This window comes from Mustelus asterias, chromosome 3, assembly GCF_964213995.1.
Source record: "Mustelus asterias chromosome 3, sMusAst1.hap1.1, whole genome shotgun sequence".
Taxonomy (NCBI): domain Eukaryota; kingdom Metazoa; phylum Chordata; class Chondrichthyes; order Carcharhiniformes; family Triakidae; genus Mustelus; species Mustelus asterias.
The window spans coordinates 3,700,205-3,713,784 of NC_135803.1; the positions used below are offsets into that span (position 1 = coordinate 3,700,205).

At 43.7% G+C, this 13,580-nt stretch overlaps 1 protein-coding gene across 1 annotated transcript in view; it reads left to right on the forward strand.

Annotated features, from left to right (window-relative positions):
* The window catches only part of LOC144486257 (PHD finger protein 13-like), a 34,031-nt gene extending 21,452 nt beyond the window's left edge, over nt 1-12,579 (forward strand). The window contains exons 4-6 of the mRNA XM_078204330.1: nt 5,735-6,434; nt 9,871-9,927; nt 11,506-12,579. Coding sequence (XP_078060456.1) covers nt 5,735-6,434; nt 9,871-9,927; nt 11,506-11,732 — 984 coding nt within the window. The 3' untranslated portion in view covers nt 11,733-12,579. The remainder of the gene's footprint in view (nt 1-5,734; nt 6,435-9,870; nt 9,928-11,505) is intronic.
* Nucleotides 12,580-13,580: the final 1,001 nt, after the last annotated feature.

Below are 13,580 nucleotides of genomic sequence, written 5' to 3' on the forward strand. Positions count from 1 at the left end.
ACTCATTGGGAACCCGAACTGATTCCTGCTCCAGCCAACTTTAGTCTCCAACACACATCAGTCTATGTCTGCACAGGAGAATCAGTTTGTTCCGCAGGGTGCGATTTGAGTCCACAAGCCTCGTATTCATGATCAGTGCAACATCACAGCACTGCACACACAATCCCCAACCATCCCCATAAAATTCAGCCCATTGAACCATCTGAAGGAAATGGATCATGCAATGAGTGGATACTAGGCTTACTTGGTCAGTGTCTGACTCTCAAATTCCAATTCAGAACTTGAACCAATGGTCTACATCTGCACTTTATTGCAGTACTGAGTGAATGCTGCACCGCTGGACTGTGATTTTGCACTAAAGCCCCATTTGCCTTCCCGGATGGGTCAAGATCCAATGATACTATTTGGAGCTGTGTCCTGATTGAACATTTGTCCCTCAGCCAATTCCACCAAAAATAGATGAACTGGTCATCTGTTTCATTGCTGCTTTTGGGATCTTGCTATGCACAATTGATTGCCAGGTTTACCTACAAAACACCAGGTAACCTCGGAGTATGAGGCTTGTGGACGCAAATTGTATATTTTTTACTTGTCTGCAGGTGGTGGGCATTAACTGTGGGAATTCACTTGTCCCCAGCAACTGACTGAAACTGGGCTAGAGGTACCTGTTTGTATTGTGAAACTCTGAAAATACAAGCTTATAAAAGTGTGCAAAGTTTGGCTCCAGTTCTGTCTTCACTGCGTGGTTTCATAGAATAGAACATCCTTTCCTGGTCCATTAGATTTAGCCTACTCTTTGAATCATAGAATCCTACAGTGCAGAAGGAGGCCATTCAGCCCATCGAGTCTGCACCAACCACAGTCCCACCCCGGCCCTATCCCTGTAACCCCATGCATTTACCCTAGCTAGTCCCCCTGACACTATGGGGAAATTTAGCTTGGCCAATCCACCTAACCTGCACATATTTCCTGTGGGAGGAAACCAGAGCACTCGGAGGAAACCCACGCAGACACAGGCAGAATGTACAAACTCCACACAGTCACTCAACCTGGGAATCGAATCCAGGTCCCTGGAGCTGTGTGATGGCAGTGCTAACCACTGTGCAACCGTGCTGCCTTTTTAGCAGCCAAAATAGAAGCAAATTGGATCAAGTCCTTTCACTTCTGGAAATTCCTGTTTTTTTTTAAATGGCTTTTCTATTGGAGGTTTTATCTACAGTATAACAAATGAGGGTTGGATTCTGATTCCACTGAATAAAGGGCAACTAGGAATAGACAACGAATACTGACTTTGCCAATGACACCCACACCCTGTGATTAAATTCATTTATTACACTGAGGGAAGGTCATCAATTCTGGTATGATTCAAAAGTCTCTGTGTGTGAATTCAACTTTCTGTCATTAGATAATGCTATATGAAATGATACTTCATTTGCAGTTCCTATCGCACCATTTAGCCGCCATGAGAAAAACTCAACAGGAAAGTGACAGTTTTGTTCCTTTTTCATCACTCGTTGAGGTAATGGCTGATGTGTACCTCCTCTCCATCTTGCCTACTTTGCTCTGTATCCTTTGGTGCTCTGACCCAACAGAGCTGCACTGGTCTCAATTTTGAAAGCTGCAATTAACCTGCAGCATCCAGAGGCTTTGAGGGAAGAGAGTTCCATATTCCCCCAACCTTGTGTGTGGAAAGAGTGACCATAAGGCATAACAGCAGAAGTTGACCATTCGGCCCATCAAGTCTGCTCTGCCATTCAATGAGATCATGTCTTATCTTGCACACCTGAATAGCCTGGCTATAATTTTAAGATTGTACTGCGTTTTTCTGGATTCGACCTCGATTGGAAAGTTTCTCTCCATCTATCCTATCAAATCCAACTCCCCAATCAGACTTGCCCCTTCCTAAATGCTTCAAAACCTCAGGAAATAGAGAAGATTATAAAACCTGTCTCCATAATGTAACTGTTTTAAGCCCTCAAATAAATCTGGTGAATCTGTGCTGCAACCTCTGCAAGGGCAATATATCCTTATTGCATAATAAAAGTAAAATCCTGAGATGCCAGGAATCTAAAATAAAAACAGAAAATGCCTGAAATAGTGAGCAGGTCTGGCAAAATCTGTGGAGGGGAAACTGAGTTCACTTTTCAGATCAGGGCTAGTTCTTTGGAACCAAACAATGGTCGTTGACCTGAAACATAGCTTGTCCAGATTAAATCTGACTGCAATATACAAATAGGCTTGTTACAGATCAAGGGACCTTCATTCAGAGATTTTAGTTGCATCTTACACCAGGTTTGTGGTGAGGTTAGTGCTCTGGCCAGACTGCGGATGCTCATTAGTTCCAGTGTATGTTATAATAATTAGCTCAGGCTTCTCTTGGGAAATGGTTTCTGACAAAAGTTTACCTTTGTTTGGGTAGAATATTTGTGGAATATTAATATTCGTAAAGTAATGTCCTGACATGCAACATACATTGGACTGCCAACATAATGACTGACGGATTGCTTCTGTTAGTTCTGGTGAGCCCAGAAACTACAGTCACAATAAACCAGTCAAAACTTGTTACCATCATCACTTCCTCATGTATTGACAGTTTAGGACTGAGATTGCCCCAGGTGGTAGCTTTATATTTTGTGCCAGGATTAGACTATTACATAGAAACATAAGTGGAAACTAGAAGCAGGAGCAAGCCATTTGGCCCTTCAAGCCTGCTCCGCCATTCATTATGATCATGACTGCTCATCAGATTCAATACCCTGATTTCCCACCCACCCCCATTTCTCCCCATATCCCTTGATCACTTTTGGCCCAAGAGCTATATCTAATTTCTTCTTGAAATCAGACAACATTTTGGCCTCAGCTCCATTCTGTGTAGTGAATTCCACACATTCACCGCTCTGGGTGAAGAAATCTCCTCCTCTCAGTTCTAAAAGGTTTACCCCTTATCCTCAAACTATGACCCCTAGTTCTGGACCCCCCCCCCCCCCCCCCCCCCCCCCCACCGTCGGGAATATCCTTTCTGAATCTACCCTGTCCAACCCTGTTAGAATTTTATAAGCTTCTATGAGATCCCCTCTCACTCTTCTAAAGTCCAGTGAATATAATCCTAACCGACTTAGTCTCTCTTCATACGACAGACCTGCCACCCCAGGAATCAGCCTGGTGAACCTTTCCTGCACTCCCTCTATAACAAGGACATCCTTCCTCAGATAAGGACACCAAAACTGCAAACAATACTCCAGGTGTGACCTCACCAACACCCTATATAACTTGCAGTAAAACATCCCTATCCCTATACTCATGTCCTGTCGCTATGAAGGCCAACATACCATTTGCCTTTCCTGCCTGCTGTACCTGCATGCTTACTTTCAGCAACTGATGCACGAGGCCACCAAGGTCTCGTTGAGTATCCACTTCTTTCAATTTACACCCATTCAAATAATAATCTGTCTTCCTATTATTGCTACCACAATGGATAGCCTCACATTTATCCACGCTATACTGTATCTGCCGCATATGCCCACACACTCAGCCTGTCCAAATCACGCTGTATCATCTGCAAATTTGAAGATAATACATTAGTTCCCTCGTCAATATCATTAATATATAATGTTACTTTTTGATTCACTTCATTCGATTAATATCTAATCAAATATTCCATCTAACTTTCATTAATGAGTTAATAGCTTCTTGCAGTGCTAGGGCAACCTGTGGGTGACTATTCCTTGTTCCTGAAGCTGTGTGAGAGCGTGAGGCAGAGATCTGAACTTAATTGAAATTGCTGTGAAATTTGAGTTGGGGAGGAGGTGTTGTAAAGCTGTGGCCTAAACTTGGAGCCAGGTGCAAATACTGGTCTACATCGAGCCCACATGAGAGTTTGGAAGGTAAAAAGGTTAGTGTGTGTACACATCTGTAGATACAGGTGCCGAAGATAAGGAGGGAAGACTTTCAACCAAAGAAGTTTCAAAAAATTAATGAAAGTAAGGGTCAGGGAGCTGAATGTGCGAGTGAGTGTGGGGATGTGTCTCTGGGTCACTTGGCTGCATGGAGCAGCATCTTAAACAGCTTGTATGACGTGTGAATGATTATCCCCGTTAGCTAACAGATCTTGATCCATAAAAGCAACCCAATCGGTTTCTGGTTTAGGATTTAATCACCAATGAGGGACCTGCTGGAACAATTTTTACAAAGCAATGGCTTCTAAAGTTCCAAACAAGCGGAAAGAGCACAGGAAGAAGTTTAGTACAAATATACAACAAAGACATCAAATTGTATATAAACATTTTTAAGTTTATTAGTGTCACAAGTAGGCTTACATTAACCTTGCAATAGTAACTGTGAAAATCCCCCAGTGCTACACTCCGGTGCCTGTTCGGGTACACTGAGGGAGAATTTAGCATGGCCAATGCACCCAACCAGCACGTCTTTTGGACTGTGGAAGGAAACCAGGGCACCCGGAGGAAACCCACGCAGACACAGGGAGAATGTGCGAACTCCGCACAGACAGTGACCCAAGCCGGGAATCAAACCCAGCTCCCTGGCACTGAGAGGCAGCAGTGCCAACCACTGTGCCGAAAAGGCCCTTTGGCTCATATGGTCTGTGCTGGTGGTCATACTTCACATGAGTTTCCTCCTATCCTACTTCATCTCATTATGTTAGCATATCCTTCTAATCTTTCTCATGAATATTTTTAAGGCAGAGTCTTGACTGATGAAAGTCAAAAGGTATAGGGGCTAGGCAGGAAAGATGAATCCAAGCCACAATCTGATCTGCCATTGTATCAAATGGCGGAGCAGGCTTGAGGGGCCAAATGGTCCTCACCACCTTCCTCATGTGTATGCATGTCTACTCAGTTGAATCCCTTCACAATTTTAAAGATCTCTATCAGGCCATCTTAGCCTTGTCTTTGCTAGAATAAAAATTCCAGCATGTATGGTTGACCTTTCACCTTTCTGGTTTTGTGAGCTGAGCAATCAGCCAGGACTCCATCTACAATGTGTGAGCAAGGTCACCCTCGTGCAGCCAATTGCTGACATGGTGCTGAATTAGGCCGTCTCTCCTGTTATGGATGCTTGCAGATTGAGACTGGTCAGGGCTACCTTATCTGCCATCAATCAAGGGGTGTAACTCCCACTTGTGGAAATTGATGGTCTATTTTAAGAAATAAATCTCTAAAATAAGGCAATTTTTAGTTTAAACTACTTTCTTGGATAACTGTCCAATGGATGATTAAATTTTCCAGACCTCTTGTACCAGTTGGAGATGGTGCATAATGTGGAATCTTGTACCCCAACAAAGGAGGACCACAGCTCTGCAAGGTCTTCTGATGTTTAGCCTTTGGGATTGAGACTTTCTGACCAAACGGTGAATTGAATTTTGGAGATTACCCTAATAGTTTCACGTAGAGATAGACTGCAACTTTGTATGTGTGCATGCAAATCCATCAAATCTGGATGCAAAATTTGTTGTTCCGAATAGCAAAACGGAGAAACCTCATACGTGACTTAGAAGGTGACTTCCTATTGGAGGTACAGCTGCGACCAGTATTAGCATGTGTGGTGTAAATTAACATGTAGCGTGTAGTTAGCATTAGTTAATTAGTACATCATCATGTACAGCAATCTTGCTCTGGAAAATAACTGGAAAGCCATTTGATTTGAAAGTTTCCTATTTTTTTAAATCATCATTTCTCCTGTGTTTTTGTTTCTAATTCTTTATTTCCTTCTCTCTCAGCATGACCCCTGGATCCATGCAAGTCTGAGTCCTCGGAACAGCACTGGGAGCACACTGGACAGCGATAGCTGGGAGTCTTCCCGTTCCTCAGACTCACACATTCTGCACTGTGGCAAAAAAATAAAATGTGTGGTGGACAAAGAAGTGATGAAGCGGGCCAAGTCAGACAGCCTGTTACTGGAGCAGCCGAATTTCACCAGCTCCCTGTTTGAAAGTCCGGAAAAATCCAAGCCCGAGAAACTTAAGAAGAAAAAGGTGTCCCTGAAGAAGCTGAGTTTGGACGGGGTGAGGAAGAGAAAGAGTCCGGAAAATGGGAAGAGAATCCACTTGGAAAACATCAGGAAGGCTGTGTCCCAGCTGCCAGCTGAGAACACGAAACCAATAGAGATCAAACAGACTATTGTAAAAGCGCCACAGAGTGAGACAGAGTCAGAGGAGGAGACACTTAAAATCTCACACGAGGCTGAAGAGATCAGCAAACAGAGCACATTGCCGGAAAAGTTTGAGAAGGAGACAGCGGATGCGGAGAGAACGTTGGTGGACGAGCAGGTGAAGGAACTGCAGGAAGATCGGAAAGAAAAGCACGAAGCGACAGAAAAGGAAGAGCAGCAGGAAGCGGAAGACAAAAAGGAAGCGGAGGAGGAGAAATTGGGCAAAGAAGTGGAGGCGAGCGTGACTGATGAGACTGCAGTGGGCTTGGGTAAGATCATTGAAGCAGTTACAATGTAAACATTCTGGAAACTAGTGAGGCGCAGAGCTGCTTCTGAATAAAAGAGAAAATCTAACAGCCGAGTAATAAAGGAGAAATCGTCAACTGGGTCATTCCTGCCAAACTTAAACCTCATCATTTTCAAACAATTGAAAATCTGAGTGTTTGGCATCAGTGATACGCAGGGTAAAGGGTCTTTGGTTATGTGGAGGGATTGGAGAGGTCAGCATTTTTTCCTTGAGAGAAGATTAAGGGGAGATTTAATAGTGTTCAGAACCATTAAGGGTTTTGATAGAGCAAATAAGGAGATGCTGTTTGCGCTAACAGTAGGGTTATGAACTGGATTGAGGGTAAATGGCAAAAGAAGCAGACAAGGATTTTTTACACGGAATGGCGCATAAAGTGTGAGTGGCGTGAAGACATTGGATCTCAATTCTGAGCTTGTTGCTGTGTGCTGCTGCAGTAATTGAGGTTCTATAACTGGACCTTGGTGACTCAGTTAGCGGAGTGGGAAATCAGTCAGGTTTTCCAGTCCCAATGAGTTCTGCCTTGAAAAAGTGCTTGTTTGTGAAGATTGGGTCATGACTGAATGGGGCTGATCTGTGATGCCCCGCTGGTTAAATAACCAACCAGCAAGGGGTGTCCCAATTCACAGAGATAGAATGGATATATGGCTGCTCAACCAAGTGCTGCAATTTATAAATATATATTGTGGGCGGGGAGGGCATGGGGAGTGTCAAATTCAGGCAGAGGGCCTCTCCCTTCCCTTATCTATTTTCTTTGTTCAGAGTGTTAACTCCTCATTGATTCTCTGCCAACTGGCAACACACTGTCACGAGGCCTTGTCCGGTCTCACTCTGATGTAATTCTATGACTCATACTTGTGATTGTGGGGCTGCTAACCAGGTTGCTGGTATTTATTGCCCTTCCCTGTTTGTCCTTTCAGAAGGTGATGGTGAATCAGCTTGTTGAACTGCTGTAGTCTGTGTGGTGCAGGTAAACCCACAATGGGAACACCTTCGTCAAGCACACTGCCTTCTACATGGAGGTTGATTGGGAAAAACTGTACAATGTTTGAGTGCATTACTCGATTTGTTTTGGGGGCAGCTGAGTGGGGGTTTGCAAACGGGTCCCATTGTCTGGTCACCAATATCCACAGGTTGGGAAATTTCTAAGAGGGAATCAGGAACTGATTTAGAGTTTTCCTGCCCTGAATGAATAAATTTCCCTGGATCACCTGGGATCGAAAAGTTTCCACTGGATTTACCACCCAGTCAGCTCCTCTCTGCTCTCCAAAAGTAGCTGAAAAGTAACATCACCTATCAGGCTGTGCAGATTAATCCCTGCAACATTCATATGTGTGAGCAGTGTCCCCATAGCCCATCATCTCCACCACTTTGAAGATAAGGGCAGCAGTTGCATAGGGACACCATCATTTCCAATTGGTTCTCCATCGAGATTTGGACAAAATCAGTGATTCCATCATCATCAAAATCCTGCAACTCTCAACCTAACGGCACAGTGAGGGCCCCCTTCACCAAGTGGGCTGCACACAACCTAACGGCACAGTGGGGCAGCTTTATCAAGTGGGTTGCAGAGCTTCAAGGACATCATCATCTCCCCGTCATAACTCCTGAGCACAGGCTGTGCTGTGATTCTCCTTCTCCAAGGAGGTTGATTGGAAAAAAACTGTAGAACACCTGAGGGTTCTTCACCGCTAAAACTTTGCTGGATCTGACATTTTCACTTTGCATATATTCAGTGTAATAACTTACGGTGAAATTTTGCTGGGTTTGTGAGGAAGCCCAAATGAAAAATCAACCAAGGAAAATTCATTAACCGGATTATTTTAGGAAACGCTCTGAATCTGTCTTACAATTGCTAAGCTTTTATTTCTTCTTTTTTGAATTAGGTTATGGGACGAGAATCACTGCTAAATGGCAGGGCTGAATAAGCAATAGGAAATAGCTTCTGCCTTTTACACCCTGCCTAATTTACCAGCCTCAGTCCTTCACCTTAATGCCCATTATTTAAACTGGAAGTGCCTAGACAATGAATGTTATCAAACAATTCCAGCGACAGCACTCTGCACACACTAAACCTTCCCAACAGACATCACTGCATCTGGCTCAGCAGCCACTAGCCTTTTTTTAATCCCCCCTCCGGGAGGAAGAACCCTTAGGAGTATTGATAGGCAGGTCACTGAAAGTGACAACGCAGGTGGAGAAGGTAGTCAAGAAGGCATAAAGTGACTTTTAAGGGGCGTCTTGACAAATACATGAATAGGATGGGAATGGAGGGATATGGTCCCCAGAAGGGTAGGGGGTTTTAGTTCATTCGGGCAGCATGGTCGGTGCAGACTTGGAGGGCCGAAGGGCCTATTCCTGTGCTGTAATTTTCTTTGTTCTTTGAAAATCTGGCCATCGAGTGGCTGAGACGTTGAACAGTCTGCTATCAGACCTGGACATAAAAGATCCCGTGATTATATTTTTCAAAAGAGCAGTGAGTTTTTCCGGGAACCCTGGTCATTATTTATCCCTCAATTAATTTCTCAAAAACAAATCTTCTGGTCGCTCTCACATTGCTGTTTGTGGAATCTTGCTGTGTGCAGATGAGTTGCATTAAAGCAATATCTACACTTCAAAAATATTTAATTGGCTGTAAAATGCGAGGGATAACTGAAGCCATGAAGGTGCTATAGAAATGCAAATGCTTTTGTTTCTATTTGCTCTGCGGCAAAGGGAGTTGGCATTGACTGGTGATCTACTTTGACTGTTGGCCGGGGCATTGAGTTTAAAAATCAGCAAGCCATGTTGCAGCTTTATAAAACCTTACTTAGGCTGCACTTGGAATATAGTGTTCAATTTTGGTCGCCACACTACCAGAAGGATGTGGAGGCTTTGGAGAGGGTATAGAAAAGATTTACCAGGATGTTGCCTGGTATGGAGGGCATTAGCTATGAGGAGAGGTGGAGAAACTTGGTTTGTTCTCACTGGAGCGATGGAGGTTGAGGGGAGACCTGATCGAAGTCAACAAGATTATGAGAGGCATGGACAAAGTGAATAGTCAGAAGTTTTTTTCCCAGGGTGGAAGAGTCAATTACTAGGGGGCACAGGTTTAAGGTTGGAAGGGCAAGTTTTCAAAGAGATGTACGAGGCAGATTTTTTACACAGAGGGAGGTGGGTGCCTGGAACTCGTTGCCGGGGGAGGTAGTGGAAGCGGATATGGTAGTGACTTTTAAGGGGCGCCTTGACAAGTACATGAATGAGATGGGAATAGAGGGATATGGTCCCCGGAAGCGTAGGGAGTTTTAGTTAAGTCAGGCAGCATGGTTGGTGCAGGCTTGGAGGGCTGAAGGGCCTGTTCCTGTGCTGTAATTTTCTTTGTTCTTTGAGGTGACTAACTCAGTGTTACATTTACCTTACAGGTCCTCCCCCTGACAGTGACAGAGACACAGTCCCCACAGAAAACCTCAAGATTGAAGGTAAATTCCCTGATGGACCTACAGATCAAGAGGATGGATAGACAAACTTTTAGTCTCTATTTTAGAAATGCTCAGAATATCACTCCTCTGAGATATATTTTCTCAATCCTTCTAAATTTCAAACTTTTAGTGCTTTATCTCACCGTACCCTATCCCATTAGTTTTATTTTCCAGGATCTCAGAACTGTTGAACTCTTTCCCTCTATTTCCCTTTCAAACTGGCTTGAAGAACCCAAGCAAACTGCCCCGAAACAATGACTCATCTTCTTTCTCTTCTACTCTCTCTGGACCCTGAACTTTGGACCTCAACTCTTCCCTTGAGTTCCCAGTTTTCTTGTAGAAATTTCCGGCACTGTAATAGCCCAACTGTTTCCACTTCTGGCTAACACTGTACATCTGAGGCCATTTGTTCCTCGTCCTTTGTGTTCGCTGACTTCCGGCCCTCGTTCAATATTAAAATCCTCATTCTTGTTTTTGTGAAATGAGCAGTGTCCCTGTGGCCCCTCTCTATGCCTCCTCCAGCCCTACAACCCTCTGATAGCTCTGTGCTCCTCCAAATCCACGCACTTATACATTCTCAATTTGCCCCGTGCGATCATTGGCAGCGTGCCTTCAGTTGCTTGGGCTCTAAGCTCTGGAATTATTGCGAGAGGGAAGAGCAAGGCCATGTTACCCATCCCTAATTATCCTTGAACTGAGTGGCTTGTTACATCATTTCAGAGAACTGATAAACATCAATTGCATTACTGTGGGTCTGGAGTCACATGTAGGTTTGATCCTGTGATCGGGTAAGAATGACAGATTTCCTTCCCCAAAGGACGTTAGTGTACCAGGCAGATTTTTGTGACAATCAATGATATTTTCATGGTCATTATTACTGAGATTAGCTTATATTCCAGATTTATTAATTGAATTTAAATTCCACCAAATGCCATGGTGAGATTTGATCCCATGTCCCCAGAGCATTACCCTGGGCCTCTCGATTACTAGACTTGTGACATTACCACCATACCACTGTCTGCCCCAAGTTAATAAATAAATTATCTTAAACTTGGTTAGCTCACACTCGGGGTACCATGCACAGTTCTGACTGACGTTATAAAAAGGATATATAGGAACTCAAAAAGTTGCAAAAATGATTTCTGAGAATGATACCACGTTCTCAAGGGAAATTAGGGATGGGCAAAAAATGCCTGCCTTGCCAATGATGCCTACATACCAAGAAAGAATAAAATAAACTTACCAGAGGTGTTTAATTTGTTTTTATATCGCCATCTCGATGCTTTTGAGAATTTGTACTTGCAGGTTCCTTTGCTTTATCCGTTTAGCTTCATATTTTCCAACAATATCTGACCTTCCTTTTCTCACCAAAACATAAAACCTCAAACCATATTGAAATTCATCTATCAATTATTGTGCCCATTCTGCAACTTTGTTAATGTCATTTTGTGATGTGTTACAGTCCTCCTGAGTATTGATTATTCCCCTGCCTACCCCAGCTTATGTCAAGCTCAAATCTAAATGCAATTCTTGTTGGGTGTTGAGGATCTGATCTATTGAACATTTGGCTCCTTTCAGATGATGATTCCTGGGATCTGATCACGTGTTTCTGCATGAAGCCATTTGCCGGTAGGCCGATGATTGAATGCAATGAGTGCGGGACTTGGATCCACCTCTCGTGCGCTAAAATCAGGAAATCAAATGTTCCGGAGGTTTTCATCTGCCAAAAGTGTAAGGACTCCAAGCAGGACATTAGGAGGTCCAACCGAGCTCGAACCGGGCCCAAGAAACGCTTCAGCGAATGACTAGTCAGAGGCCTGGCGATTCTGGCAGGTCGGAGAGACAATCATGCACAATGAAAATGGAGAAGGTGTTTTGAGAATTTTGTGGGACCAACTCTATCCTGTCTGGTCAGGCATTGAACATCTGCTTTCTTGACTAAACTCAATGGTGCAGGATTCACCGTACATTGAATGTGTATATAATCCAAGACCTGGAATTATCAACTTCTTCTCCATCACCCAAACCCTTCACAAGTTCCTCTTCTTTTGATAGTAATCTCATTAAAATCTGTGACTTGGAGACTGGACCAAGGCAGTGACGTGTTGTGCACTGTCCTATTTAAAGTAGATCTGTGATTATGAAGCAGGACTTCTAAGTAAAGAGATGCCAGGAAATGCCATGGATTATTTGTTACTGTTAGTGTTGACTGCCCATTATCAGTGGAACAAGGGGTAATTGATAATGTGTGAATTTTGGTACGTTACAGAGGACTGCCAGTTAATGATGTGGGGAGTGATGGGGATCGAAACATGGTTTCTTTGTCACAGTGTAATTCAGACGTGTCCATCAAGCATAAACCTGGCAGAAAAACCTCTCCTGAGCTTTGGTTAAACCACCTTGTACAAGTGAACCAATCGCCAAAGATTAAAATGGTCATGTGAGTAGGCAAAGGCCATGAGTTTGAGATGTCGCTATGCAAAAATCTAGGTGTAGGGTTCCATTAATATGTCACCTGTCAACCTTTGAAAAGGCGTGTGATTCAACAGAACACATTTTGTCCCTTTTTTATTTCCCGTTCCTTCCACTCTAGTCAAAAAAATGCAATTATAATTTGAGATTTATTTTCTATTAAAATGGAAATATACCGTTGGTTGTTTCTGATGGCATTAGTTTCAAGACAGCTGGTTTTTAGAGGCTTTAATTTTCAAAGTTCCTCTTTCACCCCTCCCCAAACCTCCGATGATCGAGTATATGGTGCAGTATTGGCATACAGGCAGCTTTGATCCTCAACTTCATGAGGTTAAGGGGAGGGGGATCAGGCAGGGGTCCCACATCTTCCTGAGTAATATGTCAGTGTGGATGGCAGGCAAAAGCTGGCATGGACCCCTCCACAATGTCTCGCATAGTATACATGCCCATTTATGTGGGTTATCTAAAAATATTACACTGTCAGGCGTGTCAGAGTAAAGTCCCATCCGCACATCCCACCAGTAGAGCTCTTGTTCATATGATGGAACATAGACCTCAGGAATCTCACCCTCAAATACTTGGTTGATATAGTTCAGTTGCATGCTGCCTTAATCAATATTTGCAACCACACAAATATATGTATACAGCAATCTCTCAATAAATCCAACTCCCTTCACAAACTCATAACAGGGACCAAACATTGAACATCTAAAGCCATTTGAACTGCAGTAACACCCAACACCAGTTAGAGATTACATCTTTTCAAACTTCAGTTGTTGCTGGGTAAAGCACTTTAAGCTGTATAACACTGGGGTACAGTACTGGTGGGGACGGGTCTGTCACTGTATAACACGGGTACAGAACTGGTGGGGACGGGTCTGTCACTGTATAACACTGGGCTACAGTACTGATGGGGACAGGTCTGTCACTGTATAACACTGGGGTACAGTACTGGTGGAGACAGGTCAGTCACTGTATAACACTGGGGTACAGTACCGATGGGGATGGGTCTGTCACTGTATAACACTGGGGTACAGTACTGGTGAGGACGGGTCTGTCACTTTATAACACTGGGGTACAGTACTGGTGAGGACGGGTCTGTCACTGTATAACACTGGGGTACACAGTATTGGTGGGAATGGGCAGGTCTGTTACTGGATGCACAAACCTTTATACCTGTT